This window comes from Gasterosteus aculeatus, chromosome 8 (genome assembly GCF_964276395.1).
Source record: "Gasterosteus aculeatus chromosome 8, fGasAcu3.hap1.1, whole genome shotgun sequence".
Classification (NCBI taxonomy): domain Eukaryota; kingdom Metazoa; phylum Chordata; class Actinopteri; order Perciformes; family Gasterosteidae; genus Gasterosteus; species Gasterosteus aculeatus.
The window spans coordinates 5,602,790-5,626,413 of NC_135695.1; the positions used below are offsets into that span (position 1 = coordinate 5,602,790).

A 23,624-nucleotide genomic window follows, 5' to 3' on the forward strand; every position below is an offset into this window, starting at 1 on the left:
ATATGTTACATATCTGTCCTTCCTGCACAATGAGCATGAATCTAAAATTAAATTATTAATATTCCCCAAATTCCAATTAACTACTCTTCTGGCTGTTGGTAGATAAACACTGCAATAATACTGTAAACTTTAAACAATTCATATATTGTTCATAGTTTGAAGTTAAACAATTCGAAGCTGTAGTTTGAAGCCAAGTGGTTTTTATTTGTCTATATTTAGGGTATTGTTCATTGTTCAATTTCATGTATGGGTTCAGACACTGGTATTGTTTTAAATGTGTCGGTTTAGCATCGGTAGCTGGTTAGCTTAGCATAACGACTGCAGACAAGAGGGCTCGAACGGGAGGTTTAACGACCCGGATTCAAGAGTTTATATATTTCCGAATTGAAACAATGGACCAAAATCAAAAATCGTTCTTTATTTATTCTTTAAAGTGTTTGCTTTCAAGATCAAGATGAACGGGTCAGAGAAAACAAACAGAGCAAAGTGTTTTATGCAGCATGTGAAGTGGATGAGCTCCATCAATACAAATACACCGTCCACACACACGTTTACTTTAAAGGCTCATTTCCATATTCAAGATACCTTCACTGTAACCATAGAGACGTGACATCATGATGGAACATTTCTCCATGTTCCATGTTCCATGTTCTAAGCTCCATGTTCCATGTTCTAAGCTCCATGTTCCATGTTCCATGTTCTAAGCTCCATGTTCTATGCTCCGTTCACCTCAGCATAAGAAACACTGTCTGTGGCACATTCAGTCAGTTAGTTTCAAACTACACACACTGAAGTTTTCCAGAGAGAAACTTGCAGAAAGTAACCGTAAGGCCTCAGGAGTGTGAAGAGGAGATGAAGACGCCTTCTGCTGCACTCAACAGAGCTGAAGGTAAGTGAGGAGTCCAGACAGACTGCAGCCGTACGGCTGTGAATGATGTGATGTGTCGGTGTATCGCGTGGTGAAAGCTGTGATTTACAGTTAGTACTTGAGATAAACCTCTGATTCCTGCTGTTATCATGTACATGTACACAGAGACGCATATAAAAGATATAAAAGTACTTACACAGAGACACTCTAACATGTTGTTATGCACAGAGACTCACTAAACATGAAAAGCATATACAGAAATACACTTTAACAACCACATTATATAATGTAGATACAAACATGAAATAACTAAATGAAGGTACATCAAATTAAAATAATTGGATCTATGAATGTTTTCTCACATCCCGATGATCCTCCTCACATCTCTTCTCCTTGTCTCTTACCCACAGGCACCCTCTCCCTTTTTTCCCCCTCTATCTGTTTCTGGCCCTCTCCCCACCCTCTCTCTTCTTTTCCCCCTCTATCTGTTTCTGCCCCCACTCTCCCATTGTCCCCCCACTGTCTTCCCCCCGCCCCCATCTCTCTCCCTTCCTCCCCACTTCATTTTTTTTGTTTTTCAAATGAACAAAACGTTTGACCTGGATTTGCTCCATATGTGTGTGTGTGTGTGTGTGTGTGTGTGTGTGTGTGTGAGAGACTTTCTTCAGGTGTGCTGGGGACGTCCCTCCTGCAGCTGACCATCATGGGGGTAAATGGCTGTGCCAAGCCAGTGTGGGGGGATCTTCAGTGGAAGCCAGAGCGGAACCAGAGACGCGTGAAAAAGGAAAAGGAAAAAGGAGCCGTACTCGTCTTTTGGCAATAAATGTTTCCTGATTCCTGTTGGAGATTTTGTTCTACACACTAACAACATTAACGTGTTACTAACTTTTCTTTCTTTCTTCTCAGGAACTAAACATGAAAAGCATATACAGAAATACACTTTAACAACCACAATGTATAATGTAGATACACACATGAAATAACTAAATGAAGGTACATCAAATTAAAATAATTGGATCTATGAATGTTTTCTCACATCCCGATGATCCTCCTCACGTCTCTTCTCCTTGTCTCTGCAGACCAACAGGACGCCATCAGGACGCCATCAGGACATCATCAGGACGTCACGTCACCGGGGCGCGCTGAGAGTCGACCCCTCAGGAGCAGCTCCAGATCCACACAAAGACTCACTAACGTTTCTATTTACCCACAGGCCCTTTTCCCCCTCTATCACTTTCTGGCCCTCTCCCCACCCTCCACTCTCTCCCTCTCATTTTCCCCCTCTATGTGTTTCTGCCCCACTCTCCCGTTTATTGTGGTTTTTTTTTTGTTAAATATGTCACGTGTTTATTATTATTTGAAAATAAATTTTAATAAAAATAAAACCAAATGAATCCATTTTCTTTTTTTCAGACCAAAGAGAATCACGTGTTTTTTATTACTTGTTGACTTAAATGAAGTGAAACAGCAATGATGTTGCTGCAGGACAAGTCGCTCATATTAAAATATTTTACGGTCACAGGCGTTTCTTGGGGCCAGCGAGGGTGCAGCAGTGCGTGAGAGCTGACAAGTAACCACCATCAGTGTTTAATGAAGAAAAATTGGTTCATTCCCCCGTACCAGCTAAGGTCATTTGATTCAAACAATATAAAAAAATCCGACAAAGTCCATTATTGAACATAAAGCGAGTCAGGAAAAAACGATTCCTTAATCCGACTTAACCCGAGTGAGTCCGTGCTTCCTCGTTGTGGTCCTTCCTGTAGGCACCCATCTACCACCTGGCCCGTGTGATGTCGCAATATGGACCCTAACCCACACAGACGGACAGTAAATTAAATTATGATAACGTGTTCTTAATCTCCCTTTTACCTTCATATATTTTACCCTCTGGATCAATTTGATCCTCAATTTAACCCTCCATTAAAATAATCCTAATTAAAATATTTCCAAGTATATGTGTCAGAAACTTTGTGCTTGTTGGTTGACCACCTATAGCATTTATATTAAGAAAAGACACACCCCCATAGTAATAAGTCGTAAAGTAATAGTTGGCTCTATAAAATAAGTAGTACTTCCTCATGCATTGTATGAGGGGAAGTGCGTGGAGATAACTAACATTACCAACAGAAAGTTAGGGATCTATCAGGTAACCATAATTCAATTCCAAAAAATAAATAAAACTTATTTGTTAGACTGGATCTACAGTTTTGAGGTCAAACAGCTCAAGAGAACATGTTTTGTAATTTACAGGTTTACATCATATGCAGTTGCTTCGATGGTCCTTATGTGAGAAACGTGCTGCAAAGTATGTGTGGCTTTGCTAAGTGGTGGTGATTGTCATCCAAGTTAAGGCCAATCAATTAAAACAAAAAATTGATATATTATATTGCAGTTCAAAGAGGCATTTATTTCTGCACTATGAACATCACAAGCTCAACACAAAGTCAAAGCGGGTGAAAGAAAGGATTGTGAAACAGCATCTGAGCTCTGATGCATCTCAACCGACAGCCACAGAGCAGTGATGCGCATCTCAGCCAGTAGGTGGCGCCACAGGTCCAAGGATGAGGATCCACAAATCTAAAGCTTCACCAATAAAAAGAGATTAGAGAGAGATTAGAGAAAAAGAGATTAGAGATAAGAGATATCAGGCAATCAAACTGGAACTAAAAATAACAAAGTGAGGTTTACTGAATTTAAGAAAGGTCAGCCAACACGAGTTATAACATCACTCGGATAGATCTCTTTTTCGTGCCATCTTTTAACCAAATGAACCACCAGTTGACTCAATTGAAGTCTGGTATTCAAAGGTTCTTACTGAGGCCTCCACCCCGGGTGGAAAAACGCATTTGCACGTAACCATGAACAAATACTTCACGTGAGAGGCTCCACAACCTAAACATCGGAAATACCTTGTGTAGAAGTGTTACAAACAATTCACAGTCTTCCCCGAGTCAGACTGGAGACAACAGAGCGCCGGCCGAGCAGCACCTGCTCTGACAGGGAAAACGACAAAGTAGAAAAGCAGCTGGTAAAAAGGTTCTGTCACATTGCCTTAATAACGAGACGTTACTACATTTAATTAAAAACAAGACATGTAATTAAATGGTACCACCTACTTATTACTTCCATTAAGTGTGCTCAAGAAATGGGATTTCATTCATCTAAAACCTCTTTTCTGTCCGTTCACTGGGAAATATAGAGATGCCCCAAAGGAGTAGAAGGAAGGATGTTGCCTTGGTATCAACGACCAGTCGAGAACTTCCATCAAACATACGCCTTCAATCTGAACGTATTCAATTAGAATGCCACAACTCTTGTATTCATCACGTAGTGCTGCAGGGCCGGAGATAAAGGGAACTACCATCGATAAACTATGACCAATGCATTTTCTATTGATAACACTAATTGGATAAACAACAGCACAACTTTAAATAGAGGTATTTCTTTCAGATGTTTTGATGATCTCTTGTCTGACAGAATATTTACAGATGAAATGGACGAATGCATAATTTTAATTTTGCCTGACTTTCTTCTGTTTGTGAAAGTTTATTTTCTTCTTAATATGAAGTCAAATGTTATGATCTATGCTACTTGAGGAGCTCTAACTTTTTTTAGCGATTAAGTAGTAATCAAGGTTAAACCTTAAAGGGGGTCAAAATATATAATGTCATCAATCTTTTGTTAGAGTAGGTATGACTTAGTTTCATTGACATACACATGCATGGAGACACGTGGTGGTATTACATTACATTACATGTCATTTAGCTGATGCTTTTATCCAAAGCCACTTACAATAAGTGCACTTCAACCATATATCCAATTAAGCTCACGCTAACCAACGTTATGTGGCCATTTAGGCTGTAATGTAAGTTTATGGCATATTTATGTGTCAGGTAAGACACGATCACATCTCTTTTCCTCCCGTCTAACGTTACTTTATGTGACAGAGTGGCTCAGTCCACTTCAATTTACCTGTCTAGTGGGTTGGTCTAACTCAGGTGGCTTTCCACCTATGCACCTCCAATCACGGTGGGATACCCAGCTGCAAACAATTATTCCCCGTCGTTGTGATCACAGGGCGGGGCTCTCCCCTGGAGAGTATATGTTTCAGTACACCTACCTGTGGTGGGTCTTCCTTTCCGCTTCTCGGGGGTATAATGGTTGCTTGGGGGCTCCTGTGAGACTCACCTGGTCGTGGCATTCGTGGGCTTTGGGTAAGTTAGGGTAATATCATTTGTTGGTCATTGTTTGGTGGTAGCTGATGCGCCTGTTTGCATAGTCAGCCGTGGTTTGGAGGTTGCGGCTGGGGGAGCGTGCCTGCAGGAAGCTGGTGTGGCAACTTCCCATTCTGTGCCATCAACGGTACTCACCAGCTTGTCGGCTGAGTTGGCTTGAAAGAGCGTGGTTCTCCAGCCTGGTGTATTCAAGTGTGACACCATATTCCGACGGTAGGCTGTCTCATCTGTACTGTGATTGCAGTTGCTCTGGCCAGCTGTTTTAAGCGATGTGTTAATTTGCAGCCAAGCGGCACTGGCCTGATGCACGGCTGACCAGCGGATCACCTGCGGAGGCAAGCCCCACAAGATATTGCGGAAACCCCCTCCACTGCTGTTCTGTCTGAACTCGTTTTGTGAATTAATCATTCTTTTCTTTGTTTTTGTTTGAGTGTGTGGGCCCCGTGGCCGATATTTTGTGTTTATTAATTGTTTTCTTTCTTTATTTAAGGAACAGGAGTTTCTTGGGCTGCTGGTAAGAGTGGTTGACTGAGCCTGGTGGTGGCGGTCCCCTTCGTTTGATTGATATTACTTCATCATATATTCAGCTGTGTGGTTTTCTTTGCTGTGACATTAGGGACCGTCCACCCCCACCTTTTTCTCAGAAGTCATCTCTGCCAGCGAGCCCTCAGTCTTCTGTCCCCTTTTCCTGGTTTGATTTATTTCTTTTTGTAACATGGATGACTTTTAAGCATTTTTCATTGTTTTGGTCTAATCGTGTATCAATTTATAGACCATATCACTAGCCTCGAGACTGTCTTTTAAGAACGATGTACTCATAAATAAACGTATAATTTTGTGTAATGGAATCACGTCTAGTGCCGGTGTTGTTCGAATCTGTGTCCTGTTGCTGACCATAATTAGGTGCTCCATGTCATTAATTCCGGGGGTGAAATTCCCACGGTGGCGTTGCTCGTATATTAATTAAGATTATTTGGTCGTCCTCCCGACATTGCTACAAACTTGGCGTTGCTGGCAGGACAGCACTTTGAGCCGGACGTGTATTCCTTTTTTTTTGTTGTAAATAAATATATATATTATCATTTTTATTATTATTATTATTTTTTGTTTTGTTATTTGTGTGAGTGGTTGTAGAGACAGAACAGCAGTGGATTAATTTGGCTTAACTATTGGATTTCTAAAATTTGCCTAGCAGGTTCTGCTCCTGTCCCTCTCTGGTACCATGGAAGAGGAACTGCAACAGCTCAGAGACCTTGTTATACAGCTGAAGGCAGACAATGAGCAGCTGCGCCGGGAAACGGATGCTTCGCAGGCTGGCCCAAGCTCAATCACACCAACCCTTTCAGCTCCGGTGAGTGGTGCTCCCTTAGCCGAGACTAGTGCTACCATAACCGAGCGACTGGTCGTGGTGCCACGAGACCGGCGGTGTCCAATATTTAATGGAAAAACCGGTATAGGTGTGGATGACTGGGCAGAGGAAATTCAAGCCTGCATGCGCACTCGCGGCTTGACAGCTGCTGATCAGGCCCACTTCATATTTGATCATTTAGAGGGAGAGGCAAGGAACGAGATCAAATATCGTACTAGCACTGAACAAGCGGACCCGGTCCAGATTCTTGCCGTCCTGAGAGAATTGTATGGTTGCACTCGGTCATATATAGTTTTACAGCAAGCCTTCTTCGCTAGGACACAACAGCAAGGAGAAACCTTGCAGGAGTTCTCCTTGGCCCTGATGGAGCAGGTTAAGCAGCGGGCACCTGATGGTCTGCTTAATTCGGCCGTTCTTCTTCGAGACCAATTTGTGGAACATGTCCTTGACGGGGCCCTTCGTAGGGAACTGAAACAGTTGGTCCGTCGTCAGCCGTACGTCACCCTGATAGAAGTGCGTGCAGAAGCTATCCGCTGGGAACGAGAGGGACTCCCAGGTGGCGTTAGAGAGCGAAGTCATTCTCTTCCAGCCGTGTACGGTCTACAGTATGGAGTACAGAGTAGTCCTCGTCTACCGCTGGTTCCTGCAACAAGCTCAGAATTGGGAGAGCTGAAGGAACTGTTGAAACCACAGCAGCAACAACTCAACCAGCTCACCCAGACGGTGGCCTCCCTGCAGACTTCCTCTTTTCCGCCTCACCCTCGTCGTACGGGCCCTGTAATATGTCGTAGGTGTCAGCGGCCAGGCCATTTTGCCAGGGAGTGTCATAGCCGACAAGCTCCCGCTCATGCTGGTTCGGCACTTGGTTTAAGTACAAGTATGCCAAGACCTTCCGCTCCTGCTTCCCATTCGGAAAACTGAAACCCTCTGAGTTCACGAGTCACAGCTCAGGTGGGGAGTCAATCGACTCAACGGGAGAGGCCGTGGGTAAACTAGTGTCATCTTGTCCCCAACTCAATCTTTTGATGGGAGGCATTAAGGTCCCATGCTTGGTGGATACTGGATCCATGGTATCCACTATAATAGAGAGTTTCTTTTTGGCGCATTTTTCATCTTGGGGCCAGGAGCGCCTACAATCTTGTCATTGGCTTCAACTTCGAGCGGCCAATGGCTTGGCAATTCCATAGATCGGCTATCTTGAGCTGGATGTGACGTTGTGTGACCAGGTGTTTCAGGGTTGTGGGATACTGGTGGTGCGAGACCCTCCTGGGGGGTCGTCTTCAGTCCCCGGAATCCTGGGGATGAACGTCATCCGACGCTGTTACCAAGAGCTCTTTGGAGCACATGGCACTGGGCTGTTCACGTTGCCGGTAGTTAACCAGGCCCCTGATTCAGTTCTTGAAGCCCTACAGCAATGCCACCAGTCAACCACCCAACAATCCAGGGACCTCTCTGGAATGGTGAGAGTTCGAGGCCCACAGGCAGTACGCCTGCCTGGTGGGGTCATGCAGTTCATCGCGAGCACCTGTCCAGAACAGCCCTCCAGTCCAGTGGTGCTATTTGAGCCCAGGGCATCTGGGCTTCCGGCAGGGCTCCTTGCATCCCCCTGCCTTATCAAAGTTGTCCGAGGTACAGTGTACATCCCTGTAGTTAACGTAGGGACTACTGAAGTCCTCCTCTACCCACGCACCACACTGGGCAGTCTTGGTAGTGCCAAAGTAGTCAGTTTACCCACTGGGGTTACTGAAGTGAGATCAACCATGGCTACAGTTTCCTCTTGCACGGCTGGTGGCCCTGTGCAGAGTGGTATAGAGGAGGTAGACTTAACAGCTTTGGTTGACCAAGACGAAGTTGATGCTCGGCACCTTCTGCGCCAGTATAGCTCTGTCTTTTCGGCACATGTGGGTGACTTGGGGTGCACCGAGCTTATTTCTCATAACATACCATTGCTTGACGATGTCCCGGTGCGACAACGATACAGGCGCATCCCTCCATCGGAGTATGAGGAGGCAAAGGCCCATATTAATCAACTTCTGGAGGCCAAGGTGATTAAGGAGAGCAGCAGCCCCTATGCTTCACCTATTGTTCTGGTTAGGAAAAAGGATGGCAGTCTACGCCTGTGCGTGGACTACCGGCTCCTTAATAGTAAGACCAGGAAGGATGCTTTTCCCCTCCCTCGTATAGAGGAGAGTCTTGATGCCCTCTCTGGTGCCTGTTGGTTCTCAACTTTGGATTTGGCCAGTGGGTATAACCAAGTTCCAGTGGCGGAACAGGATAAGCCTAAAACGGCCTTCTGCACACCCTTTGGCCTTTTTGAATGGAACCGGATGCCTTTTGGGCTGTGTAACGCCCCAAGTACATTTCAACGGCTAATGCAGAGGATGTTCGGAGCTCAACATTGCCAGTCCCTTCTCTTATATCTCGACGACATTGTTGTGTTCTCGTCTTCCTTCACTCAACATCTCCAACGTCTGGACGTTGTTTTGAGTCGCCTACAGAAGGAAGGATTAAAGGTCAATTTGGGGAAGTGCTCATTCTTTCAGAAAGAAGTTCGCTATCTTGGGCATGTTATTTCGGCGAATGGTGTTTCCACCGACCCGACAAAGATTGAGGCAGTTTCTAAGTGGCAGCGTCCCCGCCATGTTTCAGAGCTGCGTTCTTTTCTGGGGTTTGCAAGCTATTACAGACGCTTTGTAGAGGGATTTGCCCAGTTGGCAGCCCCTCTTCATAAGCTAGTGGCAGAAAAAGCGGGTACCAAGTCCAAACGACGCCAGAAACAAGATCTTGGTTCGGAATGGACATCTCTGTGTGATGAGAGCTTTGAGGCTTTGAAGGCCAAGTTGGTTTCAGCCCCAGTTTTGGCATATGCAGACTTTTCTTGCCCTTTTATTCTGGAGATTGACGCAAGTCACAATGGCCTAGGGGCTGTCCTGTCCCAAGAGCAAGAAGGTAGCATTAGGCCAGTGGCCTATGCCAGTCGAGGCCTTCGGCCCACTGAAAGAAATATGGACAATTATAGTTCAATGAAATTGGAGTTTCTCGCCCTGAAATGGGCTATGACTGAGAAGTTTCGGGAATACCTGTTGGGCCACAAGTGTGTTATCTTCACTGATAACAACCCGTTAAGTCACCTGCAATCTGCCAAATTGGGGGCCACAGAACATCGGTGGGCTGCACAACTGGCTGCTTTCAATTTTGAAATTAAATATCGATCTGGCCGGAGCAATAGAAATGCTGATGCACTTTCTCGGCAGTACATTTCGGACCATGGCTTATTTGAACAGGCTCTACCAGGCACATCAGTCCCAGCTGTACTTCAGCAAGCTACTCATTCGGACTCGCTACCCTCAGCATCTCAGGCGGTGATATCTGCTCTTCCGTCCTACTCGTGTGTGGACATTCATGCGATGCAGAATGGTGATCCCCTCTTAGAGGAGGTTATGGTTTTTTGGAGGCGGCAGGTTCCACCGACCCTGGAGGAAAGGCGAGAGTTGTCCAAGCCAGCCTTGGCATTGTTGCGACAGTGGGACCGCCTGGTTGAGACAGATGGTATTCTGTACCGCAGAGTGTTCCGATCAAATGGTGGAGAAGAGAACCTCCAGCTGATCTTGCCAGCTTGTCTAAAGCAGGAGACACTGAGGCAGCTCCACCAAGCGCACGGACATCAAGGAATCGATCGAACAACTGAATTGGTTCGAGAACGGTGCTACTGGCCAGGGATGTGCTCGGACATAAAGCAGTGGGTCCAAGAATGTGAGCGGTGTCAGGTCGCAAAGGATTCTGGACCAGTCATTCACAGCTTTATGGGGCACCTGTTGGCAGCCCGTCCAAACCAGATTGTTGCCATGGACTTCACGATCTTGGAGTCTTCCAGCACTGGCATGGAAAATGTCCTCGTAATGACTGACGTGTTCAGTAAGTACACAGTGGCTGTCCCAACTCGGGATCAGCGTGCTTCCACCGCGGCTCAAGTCTTGTTGAACGAATGGTTTTTTAAGTTTGGGGTACCGAGCCGCATCCACTCCGACCAAGGCCGCAGTTTTGAGAGTGCCTTGATACGGCAACTTTGTTGTTTGTATGGGGTGGAGAAATCCCGCACTACCCCATACCATCCTGCCGGGAACGGACAGTGTGAGCGGTTCAATCGAACCCTACACAACCTCCTGCGCACGCTTCCAGTTTCACGAAAGCATGACTGGACGTCATGTCTTCCGCAGGTCCTGTTCTGTTATAACACCACGCCCCACCAGGTAACAGGGGAATCTCCGTTCTTCCTGATGTTCGGCCGCGACCCTGGGCTTCCTGTTGACTTTTTGTTGGGTCGGGTCCGCGACCCTGTACCCGGGAAAGTACAGGATTGGGTGGTCGAGCATCAGGCCAGACTTAGAATGGCTTTTGAGGGGGCGCATGATCGTCTGTTGGCAGCGGCTGGTCGCCGCAAGGAGCGGTATGACCAGCGGGTCCATGATGAACCATTGCGGGTGGGACAGCTTGTCTATATGAGAGACAACAGTGTCAGGGGCCGTCATAAAATCCACAACATTTGGAGTTCTGTGGTATATCAGGTGCTTAGAGCGCCTCATGGCGAGGGTCCGGTGTATACTATTGCACCGGTAGACAATTTGGAGAGATTGAGGAATGTGCACCGCAACATGTTGAAGGCTCAAGTGGGGCCTGCTACGGTGGCCCTTCCCGTTCCTTCACCACCGTTACCAACAGTAACGGAGGGTAACTCCTCCAGCGATGATGATCTGTGGGTCATGGTCTCTGAAACCACTGGAACCGGCTACCCAACTACTAGGGGACCCGCTGTGGCGAAGGACTTGCCTGTCCTTGATGCGCCTCTGGCAAAGGGCCCGGCCGACACACTAAGTACTTGTCCATCTCCATCAGAACCGGTCGGTGTCTGTCAACCCGCTGTTCGTCGGACTGGTCGGTCCACTGCTGGCAGGCACCCTAACGTCCATCATCTTCCACGGCCTGCTGGTTGCTTTGACAATAACCCTGTTGAACCGCCGAGGGCTGTGTCCAATGTTCAGGTGGCCTTCCATCGGCCTTGGTGTTAACCTCTAGACCTTTCCCCCCCCCGTCCCGTAGCTTTTGCATCGCCGGGGCGACGATGCAAAAGCTGGGGGTAAATGTGACAGAGTGGCTCAGTCCACTTCAATTTACCTGTCTAGTGGGTTGGTCTAACTCAGGTGGCTTGCCACCTATGCACCTCCAATCACGGTGGGATACCCAGCTGCAAACAATTATTCCCCGTCGTTGTGATCACAGGGCGGGGCTCTCCCCTGGAGAGTATATGTTTCAGTACACCTACCTGTGGTGGGTCTTCCTTTCCGCTTCTCGGGGGTATAATGGTTGCTTGGGGGCTCCTGTGAGACTCACCTGGTCGTGGCATTCGTGGGCTTTGGGTAAGTTAGGGTAATATCATTTGTTGGGCATTGTTTGGTGGTAGCTGATGCGCCTGTCTGCATAGTCAGCCGTGGTTTGGAGGTTGCGGCTGAGGGAGCGTGCCTGCAGGAAGCTGGTGTGGCAACTTCCCATTCTGTGCCATCAACGGTACTCACCAGCTTGTCGGCTGAGTTGGCTTGAAAGAGCGTGGTTCTCCAGCCTGGTGTATTCAAGTGTGACACCATATTCCGACGGTAGGCTGTCTCATCTGTACTGTGATTGCAGTTGCTCTGGCCAGCTGTTTTAAGCGATGTGTTAATTTGCAGCCAAGCGGCACTGGCCTGATGCACGGCTGACCAGCGGATCACCTGCGGAGGCAAGCCCCACAAGATATTGCGGAAACCCCCTCCACTGCTGTTCTGTCTGAACTCGTTTTGTGAATTAATCATTCTTTTCTTTGTTTTTGTTTGAGTGTGTGGGCCCCGTGGCCGATATTTTGTGTTTATTAATTGTTTTCTTTCTTTATTTAAGGAACAGGAGTTTCTTGGGCTGCTGGTAAGAGTGGTTGACTGAGCCTGGTGGTGGCGGTCCCCTTCGTTTGATTGATATTACTTCATCATATATTCAGCTGTGTGGTTTTCTTTGCTGTGACATTAGGGACCGTCCACCCCCACCTTTTTCTCAGAAGTCATCTCTGCCAGCGAGCCCTCAGTCTTCTGTCCCCTTTTCCTGGTTTGATTTATTTCTTTTTGTAACATGGATGACTTTTAAGCATTTTTCATTGTTTTGGTCTAATCGTGTATCAATTTATAGACCATATCACTAGCCTCGAGACTGTCTTTTAAGAACGATGTACTCATAAATAAACGTATAATTTTGTGTAATGGAATCACGTCTAGTGCCGGTGTTGTTCGAATCTGTGTCCTGTTGCTGACCATAATTAGGTGCTCCATGTCATTAATTCCGGGGGTGAAATTCCCACGGTGGCGTTGCTCGTATATTAATTAAGATTATTTGGTCGTCCTCCCGACATTGCTACATTTAGTCATTATCAGCAACACCACAGCCGCCCCTGGCACCCAACAACTAATCTCTAAATGATAGATAGTGTGTTTGCAGTTCTCCCCTAAACACTGTGGTGGAAGATTTTGCACAGACAATCGTTAAGTAAGAATCAAAGGCTCTGAGTCAAGTATGTCTTTTCTCCGTTTATTTCCTTGCAAGGGAAAAAGGGTCACAACAGCTACGTGGTCAGTAGACTGTCAAGAACCTCCTTTTCTTCCCAACACATCGAGGCAGTTCTTATACCTAAACTTAGATATCGGTGGCGTCAACAGAGACGTTAACCATCTTGTTGAGTCTCTACAGCCAGGGTACTGGGAACACCTTGTCCATGTGAGACACATCAGTTCTTTGACCGTGTCCTTGCTCTCCCAACATGCTTAAACAAAGGTGGTCATAGACATAACAAACACTTTGTTCAATCTCTACAGCTATGACGCTGGAAACATCTAATCCAAGTGGGAGACATCAGTTCGTATGTCAGGGCCTTTGTGACCTAAGCACTTGCAACTAATAAACTGGTTATACAAATGAAGCATTTAAAAGGGTCACATATCATTTTCTCATTACATTCCACTCTTTTGATTACATAATAATCACAAACTATGCAATCAATTTAGAATGACTACTCTAAAAATTTACCATCTGATAATTTGCCACATCAAATATCACAAAACATTGACATCTGGACATCGCTCACAAAACTTTTCCTGCCACAGAACAAAAACTCCCTAAAAAAACCCTCCGAAATGGGAAAATAGGAAGAAATCTGTTTAGGAGAAGATAAAGACTGGAAACCTTCTCACAGGATTTGAGCGTTACACCCCAGATGTCATGTGTACAGTATTGAAATAAAAAAGGAATGAGAACATGTTTAAATCACAATACCAGAACTTGATCCCCTTTCACACAATATCCACCGCCTCAGATATAGAATATTGTTGAAAGGTCATTATATCAATCATATCTACGTTACATACTAATAAATGCAGGGATAAAAGCTGTTTTTGTGAGAATGTTATTTCTCATTGTTTTAGCAAGCTACTGTGAAACCAAAAACATTTAGAACACCAGGAATGCACACAGACAGTGTGTCACTATGTCACTATGCGTACGTGTCGAGGTCGTAAGTGTTCAGCTCGTCAAGGGAGTCCGAGTCACTGTTGGGGTTATTGTCAGAGTCGCGTCTAGGGAACAAGTTTGGTGGTGAGTCATCAGGTGACCCCAGGCTGTACATAGCCATTTGTTTCGCCAGGAGTTGGGCAATCGTATGACGGATCAATGGGATACCGCAAATTACGAATGCGAAGAGAACACAGAGGATAGTAGCTGCTTGTATTAGTGTTCCTTTCCATGAATACCACACCCGTGTGAGCCAATCTGGGGGAGGGAGATTTGTCTCTTGTCACAGATTCCTGAAGTTTTGTCATGTTTTGTATCGCCTGATGGATTATGCCTTCGTCTTTGTCATTCTCAGGGATAAACGTACAGCAATATTCTCCTACGATAGCACAAACACCTCCTTGGGCAGCGGTCAATTGGTCTAGTACCATGCGGTTCTGCATAATCATTAAACGCATGGCGGTCATTTCCTCGCGAATACCCTTAAGGCCAGCTAGAGTCATGTTTACAAAGCTTTTGAAACGGTAATCAACGGTTTCAAGTCGTAGCGTGTTTTTTCCCACTCCTGTCCATGGAAACAGTCCCCACAAAACTTTAACTGACGTACTGGCGTGTTTGAACTCGTCAGGCACATCGCTGCCCCAGATTGAGTTGTGTGGCGCAAAATTGACTTCCGGGTTAAGGCCAGTGTCCAATGCGGCCATTCGTTTTGTTCGTTTGCTTGTCCCTGTTGTAGCTGTGAGAATAAAAGTATGATCAGTAACGCGAACAGGAGCACATATTCCGCTCCACTGAGGGGGGAGAGACACGCGGAGGGTGGTGCCACACAGCCATCATCCCTCGGTCACTGGATAAGTACCGTTCTTCCCAGGGAGGAAAGTGAAATGGAAAACAGAACAATTAACATTGGGCGGGCAATCTCGTGGATTTACTGGAGTGAAAGTCCAGCCAGAACACGACCATTTTTGGAGATGAATGGGCACTTTTGCGGCCCTTTCTGCAGTGCCCTTAGCTTGGCAAAAGCTCCTGTTGAGGTTTTTGGCGCAGTCGTTTCGGAAAGGTGGGAAATGGTCTTTATTGCAATTTAAATCATTAAACGCATGGTTTCCTGCAATGAGGATCGTGTCACACCTTGCAGGGTCTGTTTTCCCCACTGGATGTGTCCCATCACGAGCATGGCAGAGAGGAAACCGTGTTCGGCTTTCCTGAGCCTGGAGTGCGAATGTAGACGTTTGGTTAGCCGTGTATCGTTTGATATCGTGAGATTGTGCACAGTCCAAATCATCTATTGTTTCCCATGGGGATAACTCATAAATAAACAAAGAATCTTTGTCGCTATCGTTGGATATATACAGGACTATGGGGGGCACATACCACCCACTAACCGAGAGCCCGCAGAAACATCCTTCAGACTTCCCCAGGGGGGCTACGGCTAGCCGTGGTTGATTAGTGCTGATGTGTAGCGGAGAACATACGTAACAGTCGGAAGCATTTTCTTTTGTCGCTACGTGTTGAGCATAGCGCCACCACATATTTGCAGAATATTTGTTCAATGGGTTCATCCCATTTTCGAACCGGTTGTCTAGGCGGGTCAGTGCTCGCTTGGTGCGGTTGCGAACGGTCGAGTTAGAGTGAGTTGAGTTGTTGGGTCGGTCAAGTAAGTCGTCTAAATGTTTCTGGTGGAGGACAAAATATGGAATCAACACAAATAAAGTGACACCTGCAAATAAACACATGGTTACACGAGTCCCCCCCAGTCGTCTGAGGGGGTTCCATGAACGCTGTCGTTCCATGATAAGAGAGACCCACTCTTTAGGCAGCGGACTACGGAATCACAAAAAGATGCTGAGATACAATGAAACTGAAGCAAGCAATAATATGAATAAAACTGTCGTGGCAAAAACGACTACTGTGTCTATGTGGAGGGGTCCTGGCCGTGTTCTTCTTCTTGTGTTGGTCCGCAGGTACACGTTGGGATGTGGAGTCTGCCAACCTTCTTTCTTGTGAGGCACCCGCGTTGTAGACAGTCAACACAGATCACAATGCACTGTGTGTCTGCCGGTCAACTGCCCGTCCGTGGTCACTGGATCGGTGGTGTCGGTTGATTGACACTTTTTGTGGAGGTAGGGTCGCCTGAGCCCACTGCTGGTACTGGATCTGGAACCTTCTTGCAATGGGATGCGTGGACCCAAGTTGCTCTTTCAGCTACCTTGACCGTTGTTTGGGTGACCAGGAGAATCTGGAATGGACCCTGCCACCGTTTAGCTTTCCAACTTTTCCTCCTGAAGTCCTTTACCACCACGAAGTCACCTGGTTGCAGTCGTTGTAGTGGACCCGTTGCTTCTCTCGGAAGTGCAGCTACAACCTGTTTTCTTACATCAGACAAAGTGGAAGACAGTCGAATGCATTAGGTTAACATGTCATTCTCGCACATTGTGGTGGAAGGGAGTGGTGTTCCTGGAGCTTCCACACCTATATGGGGAGGAACTGCGAAAAGGATTTCAAATGGGCTTAGGTTGCTGCGTGTTCGTTTCCTCATCCGCATGTACATCAGAACCAAGGGCAGTGCTTTTGTCCACGGTAGACCTGTGTCTGTGCAACATTTGGCCAGTTTTGTTTTCAATGTTCCATTTTCTCTCTCTACCGCTCCTCCACTAGCTGGGTGGTATGCGCAGTGTGTTTCTAAGTCAATACCCAGGTATGCACTTAATTCTGTGATTGCTTGGTTGACAAAACGTGAACCATTGTCGCTAGAAATTTTGCTTTGGGATTCCCCAGCGGGGAATGATCTCTGAAATCAAGGCTTTAGCCACTGTGGAGGCTGTCTGCTTACTGGAGGGAAACACCTCAACCCATTTGGACCACATGTCTACCATTACAAGACAGTGTTTCTTACCTTCCGATGGGGAGAGTTCCACAAAATCCATCATTACATGTTCAAATGGTCTTGCAGGCGGTGGATGTGCTGCATGATGTGACACCTGTACTGAACGACCTACATTGTGAGTTGCACATGTTATGCACGCTTGGCAGAACCTTTGTGCGTAAGCTGCAAAGCCTTTTGTGAACCATGTTGCATCAATGATACTTAACATTCCCCCTTTTGACACATGGTCTAACCCATGAGTCAATTTCGCATAGTGAGGGAAGAAATGTTTAGGTAAGCATGGATTACCATTTGGACCATACCAGATGCAGTCTATGAATTTGGAGCCTGAGGAGGACCAAAAACGTCTCTCATCTGAAGTAGAGAGGGACTGCACGGCTGCAAGAGAGGAGGGAAGAGAACACATGGCAGGAACTGGGCGTGATGGTTTGGGAAGAGGACGTCTAGCAGCCGGTTTTGCAGCTAAGTCTGCTCGCTCATTCCCCTTTGCGATGTCGCCTGTGCCGGATGTGTGCGCTGCACATTTACAAACGGCAATAGCTGTGGGCAACAAAATGGCATCCAATAGTTCTGCTATCAGAGTGTGGTGTAACACTGGTTTGCCATCTGATTTGAGAAAATTTCTGTGTCTCCACAGCGCGCCGAAATCATGAACCACGCCAAAAGCGTATCTGGAATCAGTGTGAATGGTTGTCGTTTTATCCTTAGCTAGTTTACAAGCTTCTGTTAGCGCGATTAATTCTGCTGCTTGGGCTGAGAGGTGACATGGAAGAGGGCCGGAACACAGAACAGCTGAGTCTGAAACCACAGAGAAACCCACAAGATTAGAACCAGTCAGGGGATCCTGTGTAGCAGATCCGTCAACATACATTACCATGTCACTGTTGAGCAGAGGTGTGTCTGCGAGGTCTGGTCGAGGTGTGCACTGAGCTTCCAGCTCAGCCAAACAATTATGCTCCTCTCCATCCTCCGGAGTGGGGAGAAGAGATGCAGGATTGAGGACATTGCAGCGTTTTACTGTAACATTCGGCATGTCTAGGAGACATGTGTGATATTGAAGGTAACGCGCTGCAGATAAATGAGACGACTTCTGTTCGAGAAGAATCCGTGAAACCGAATGTGGAACCAATAATGTTAGCGTAGCATAGCCTACAATGTCACGAGAGGCTGTAAGAGCCTTTTCAGCAGCTGCCACAGCTCGAAGGCACTGTGGTAAGCCTGCTGCTACCGGATCGAGTTTTGCGGAGAAATAAGCTACTGGTCGTAGTTTATCGCCATGGGATTGTAGGAGCACTGATGTCATACATCCAGAACGTTCGTCAACGGTTTGTGTGAACGGTTTGTGAGGATCAGGAAGACCCAAAGTCGGAGGAACTTGTAACTCGCATTTCATGTCCGTGAAAGCTTGAGAGGCTGCAGGGAGCCACTGAATTTTATCATGCGCGCTGAGATTTTTCCCATGTATCAATGAGGACAGAGGTTGCTCGAGTTGGGAGTAATTTGGAATAAATGACCTACAGTAGGAACACATTCCCAAAAATGACATCATCTGTTTCTTGGTTTGTGGTTTTGGAAGTGTTACAATTGAGGCAATGCGTTTTGGTGATAGTGTCTTCCCTTCACCGGAAATGTTATGGCCTAGGAAATGAACGTTCTGTGAAACAAACTGTAGTTTGGATAGGCTGGCCTTGTGTCCTTCCGCTGCTAAGTGTTGAAGCAATTTGAGAGTGTCCTGTTCACACTGCTTTTGTGTTGGAGCTGCAATTAAACAGTCATCAACATACTGCAAAAGCGCTGTTCCTGGAGACAAAGTGAGGCTCTCCAAACTTTCCCTGAGTGCCTCGTTGTAGATCGTAGGTGATTCTGTGTAGCCCTGACACAAGCGTGTGAAAGTGTAAGGCTTGCCATTGAAATTAAACGCAAACCAAAACTGACTGTCAATGTCCACAGGGACACTGAAAAAAGCATTTGAGAGGTCAATCACGGAAAACCATCGAGCATCAGGTGGAACCTGTGCCATAATGGTGTACGGGTTGGGAACATTTGGGGCTCGTGCGTGGACGGCTGCATTAACGGCTTTTAGGTCCTGCACGAAGCGCCACTCAGTTGGTTTGCCTGCATCTCTGATCTTTTTAACTGGAAAAATAGGTGTTCTTACCGGCGAGTCAGGACATGGAACAATGACTCCGGCCTTTAAGAGGGAGTTGAACACCGGTGTTATACCGTCAATGGCCTCTTGGCGCAGTGGGTATTGATGTTTGCGGGGACGGAAGTCTGATCGAGGAGTGATGACCACAGGTTGACATTTTTTGATGAGTCCCACGTCATATTTATGCGCTGCCCACAAGGTGTCTGGGACAGAACTGAGGGCAGGAGAAATAGAGGAGACATTAGTCAAAAATGTATCAGTGTGTGTGTCAGAAAATATGTTATTTTCATCCATGACATAAACAGATCTGAGAGCAGGTGTGCAAAATGCGAATGGCTGTTTAAAGAAGCCTGTCGACGGAGAGCGCATCACAAGTGGATCTGGTGTAGCCTCCCAATCTGCCAATGCCTCGCACGCTGCGACAAAGGGTCCCAAATCTCTCCATTGGTCTGTTGCTGCTTTAGACAAGGAGATGTGTGGGAAAGAAGAGTCCACATTAAAGAGGTGCTGCTGAGAGGGGGTGAGAGAAACGGAAACAGCACATTTAAGTGTGGACCAAAACAATGTCATACATGCAATTTGATCATTCAGATCCTGTAGAAATAATGCATCATATTGCTTATCTGGCCCATGTGACACATGAGCTGTGCAGTGGAGATATGAAGCATCCATGCACTCTGCCTCAGGCTGGACGCGTGATGCTGCCAGGTGGGACAATTCTGATTGTGAGTCAACCGGAAGCCACCACTGGTACACAAACATTGGATCACTTATAACTGTCTTTGCCATCTGGTCAATGGCTCTGCATCTCACCACTTGCAACCACTTGTAGGAGTGGAGATGAGGCTAATGCCGAAAGAACACATGAGGTCTCTGCCCATTAGATTAATGGGACAGCAAGAGGACAGCAAAAAGGAATGTTTTACTGTGATGTCTGGTTCAGGGTCAGTTGAGTCAGTGTGTGTACTGGTCATAGGTGCCGTAAATCTCTCTACAATAGTCATCCCTGAAGCTCCTTGTGAGAAAACCTGTTTTCCACTAAGTTTCTGACCTGGAAAATACTTTTGTTGTATTACAGAATGTGTAGCCCCCGAATCAACCAAAAACGATAAAAGTTTCCCTTGAATTTGCACCATAGTGGTGGGCATATTTTCAATGATTTTCCTGAAAACTTTGCGTATGTGTGTTTAAGTGAAAGCTTTTGTGTTCTCAATTGCTCTGTGATGTCCATGAGAGCTTGTTGTTGCTCCGGTGTGTGAGTGTGAGTGTGAGTGTGCGTGCAGGGAGTTAGTGCAGAAAGCGTTTCTTCATTGCAGGCTGCGGTGTGTGTGTGTTTTACTTCCCTTATCATGTGAGGCCTCAGCATGGTTGCCGTCTCCCCCTCACATGCAGCCTCCTCCCCGTCCGCCTCACGTCAATCGGAATGTGCGTTGCCACCCCTTCCTCGTCTGGCCCGTCCACGCCCCCATCCTCTACGAGGTGCATTTTGTGGACATTCTCTGTTATTTTGATTTGAACTCCATTCAACATCGGCCGCACTGGTGTCTCCTGCAACCAGCTGGTTGAGCTTTTGGTAGTGAGTCGGACCCACGTGACTCATTAGAACACGTCGAATTTCAGCAAAGTTGGGCAGGAATTGCTTACAGAAGTCCATGAATGCTTCAGCAAACAGTCTTCCCGAGTGCTGTATCGGCGGGAGATGAGCCATTGCAGCTCTAATGTCCGTATCAGTCCAAGGCCGGAAAACAAGTATGGGACCTGAGTGTCCTGGTACTTGAATCATTGGGGTTTGGAGCACAGATTTTGCATCCGGGGGAACTCCCTCTGGGTCGAAAGAGGGGGAAACAACATCTGATGTAGATGGTTGCTCTGCAATCAGTTTGTTGATGGCAGAAGTGTCCCCTCCGGTTGCTCCTGGAGAGCGAGAGCGAGTGAGGAGAGCAGCCTGTCTCTTTTCCTCCTCTTCGCCGAGGAGTCGTTCCTGTGCTGCTTTCACTGCCGCTTCCTTTTCCTCCCTCTGTCGGGTGTAGTGAACTTTGATATGTGACCCTGCAGACGGAGGTTGCTGGTTCGCAGATGAAGCAGGGTACGGCGGTGGGCATGTGTTGAGGAGAGGGCCGCCAGCCCCTGTGAGACTCGGATACAAGGGAGAAGAAGCACATCGGTCATTTTGTTCAATAACATTTGGATCTGTTTTTTCAACCAATGTGGTTTTTGCGCATGTCAATTCTTTAGCCATTTGTTTCCTTTCTCTACATTCACATTCATCCTCCCACCATTTTAACCATTTACTTTGTTTCTCAATGTCCTCCAAGTCTTTGCCTTTTATCACCCTCTGAGTTTTTATACCCTTCTCTTTTCCCTCTAAGCCTGTTTGTAACATGTTCAGTTTTATTCTACTGAAAGAACCATTTGCAGGGAACCCAAAATCTTTTGACCACTCGGGCCAAAACTCTAGAGATTGATCTCCATATTTCCTTCTCATCAGATCCACAATGGGTCCCTCCGGAGAACCCATTTCCTTTTTACCTTTACCGTGTACACCACCCATCTTTCAGGCGTGGTGAAGTATACTTTTATTACTTAAAATATAGTCGTCACTATAAGTCTTGATTTTCTTTTACGTAGGAAAAATACAAGTTAAAACCCAACCAGAACTATTGGTTAATAAATATAGGTCAAGGGCGCAAATATCTGTTTTCAGACTACTGTCCGAAAACCCCGATATTGTTCCTGTCTTCCTGTTAGGTCAAGGGCTGAGATTTTGCGATTTCAGTGAACTCTCAAAATCCCTCCTATCTTCCCCTTCGGTCAAGGGTCACAATTGTCAATTGCCCCTGTCTTCCCCTTTGGTCAAGGGTCACAATTATGCGATTTTCAGATAGTTAGTCTGAATACAATCGTAAATGCGCACATTGCTCCCTGTCTTCCTCAGTAAAAAGTTGGATGCTGATTAACCGGAAATACCGTACAATTACTCTGTCAGGATCCAGGTCTCTCTCTCTCTCTCTCTCCCCCTCTGCCATATACATTCACTGACACACTCATTTGCCCATTAGTCTCACCTCTACACACACACCCACTTCTCACATAGCCTTCCCATCCACCTGCCGCTCATTTCAATCAGTGGCCGCGCCGTTTGCTGTTACACCTGTTTCTCGTCATGTCTAATCACCCTGTCTATATCTTGCATGTGTTCCCTTTGTGTCTTGTCGGATTATTCTTGTGAGCCAACCCTTCCCCTGTCCAGCAGCCTCAAGACCTTCTCTGTTTGCGCACAGCCAAGTCTTGCTCGTCCGGCCTCCAGCGTCGTGCCTCAGGGGCTGCATCCTGCGGGCTCCTGTCGAGCTTCGTTCTCCAAGGAGGAGATTCCCCTGTCCCGAGGATTATCTTTCGTTTTGCCTTTTGCCTAGCTGGTCTCCTAGAGAATACATTTTTGTTCTATGTTTTGCCATCGAGCTCGGCTCGCTGTTTCTGTTGAACATTAAAACCCTTATTTTGTGACCTCCCTCTGCGCGTGGATCTTTGCCGCCCGTACCGTGACCGAACGTGACATACTCTTATAATTTTATACACATTTTTCAAATAACCGGATAAAAAGACAAGTTATCATCATTAGAAGCCCAATCAAATAACCGAAATTTGGATTTTCTAAGAAGAGAGAGAAAAAAAATAATTAAAAAAAAAAAACTAAATATAAATAAATAAATGTGCAACTAAATACCCGTCTTTGTAATCTGTTACCACCCGTTATAATTCAGGAAGCCCCGTTTGAAAATCAGAATATCAACTTCTTACCCGATTCGTGTGAAAATCTTCCTCATCGGTTTGACCCCTCTCATGTAGGGTTGGGTACCGAGGGCCGGTGCTCAGCCGGTAACTACCGTACCGGAACGCAACTCCAGTTTCGGTGTAGGGTCCGTGTACCCTTTGATAGTCCCTTTTACCGTAAAAAACAGAAAATGAAAACATTCTTTTCTCGTTTTTCGTTTTTAATCAAAAGCGGTAAAACGGAAGGGGACAGTCGTTTTCTCGTTAATCCTTTAAAACCAAACTCACAACCCTTCTTACTCCGTTAATCCCTTTTGGGGTTTTGAAGGGACTATCAAAAGGTAAAGGGACCGTGTGGCTACAGCAGCTAGCTAGCCAGCTACCTTCTATTCACATGTATTTAAGTCGGTGTTTCCCCTCCGTTATTAAAGTCGAAAAGCGACGTTCCTTCGGGTGTTGTTTGTCGTTAAGCTGCATACAAATGTCTTAACTTCCTTCCGCAGATGACGGGAGATCTTTTGATTTATTTCGCTTTGTCTTTATTCTACGCAACCAAGGGTCAACTAAATATACAATTAATACATTCTGTCCTCTGCAGCTCTTCTGTGTTGCACGTCAATACTTTGAGACAAACAAGGTCAATCTAACGTAAATGCTTTTCAATATATGTTACATATCTGTCCTTCCTGCACAATGAGCATGAATCTAAAATTAAATTATTAATATTCCCCAAATTCCAATTAACTACTCTTCTGGCTGTTGGTAGA

The 23,624-nt window shown here is 46.2% G+C and overlaps 1 protein-coding gene and 3 long non-coding RNA genes across 4 annotated transcripts; 3 read left to right on the forward strand and 1 right to left on the reverse strand.

The window, feature by feature from the left end:
• The first annotated feature begins 883 nt into the window (after positions 1-883).
• On the forward strand, positions 884-2,253 carry LOC120824416 (uncharacterized). The gene is made up of 2 exons (XR_005712952.2): positions 884-1,861; positions 1,948-2,253. It is a non-coding gene; the product is annotated as an uncharacterized LOC120824416 (long non-coding RNA).
• A 2,928-nt stretch (positions 2,254-5,181) lies between these two features.
• On the forward strand, positions 5,182-7,648 carry LOC144411345 (uncharacterized). Its single transcript, XM_078107512.1, has 3 exons — positions 5,182-5,316; positions 5,389-5,794; positions 6,299-7,648. The coding sequence occupies exon 3, from the start codon at positions 6,326-6,328 to the stop codon at positions 7,391-7,393; it is 1,068 nt and encodes a 355-aa protein (XP_077963638.1). The 5' UTR covers positions 5,182-5,316; positions 5,389-5,794; positions 6,299-6,325; the 3' UTR covers positions 7,394-7,648.
• A 3,944-nt stretch (positions 7,649-11,592) lies between these two features.
• LOC144411347 (uncharacterized) lies at positions 11,593-12,755 on the forward strand. The gene is made up of 2 exons (XR_013468493.1): positions 11,593-12,120; positions 12,193-12,755. It is a non-coding gene; the product is annotated as an uncharacterized LOC144411347 (long non-coding RNA).
• A 3,767-nt stretch (positions 12,756-16,522) lies between these two features.
• On the reverse strand, positions 16,523-22,033 carry LOC144411399 (uncharacterized). The gene is made up of 2 exons (XR_013468555.1): positions 17,812-22,033; positions 16,523-17,735 (listed from the first exon to the last, which is right to left on the reverse strand). It is a non-coding gene; the product is annotated as an uncharacterized LOC144411399 (long non-coding RNA).
• Between the last annotated feature and the right edge of the window lie 1,591 nt (positions 22,034-23,624).

Coding starts and splice junctions, on each gene's coding strand:
- LOC144411345 (XM_078107512.1), top strand. CDS start 6,326: ATGGAAGAGGAACTGCAACAGCTCAGAGACCTTGTTATACAGCTGAAG.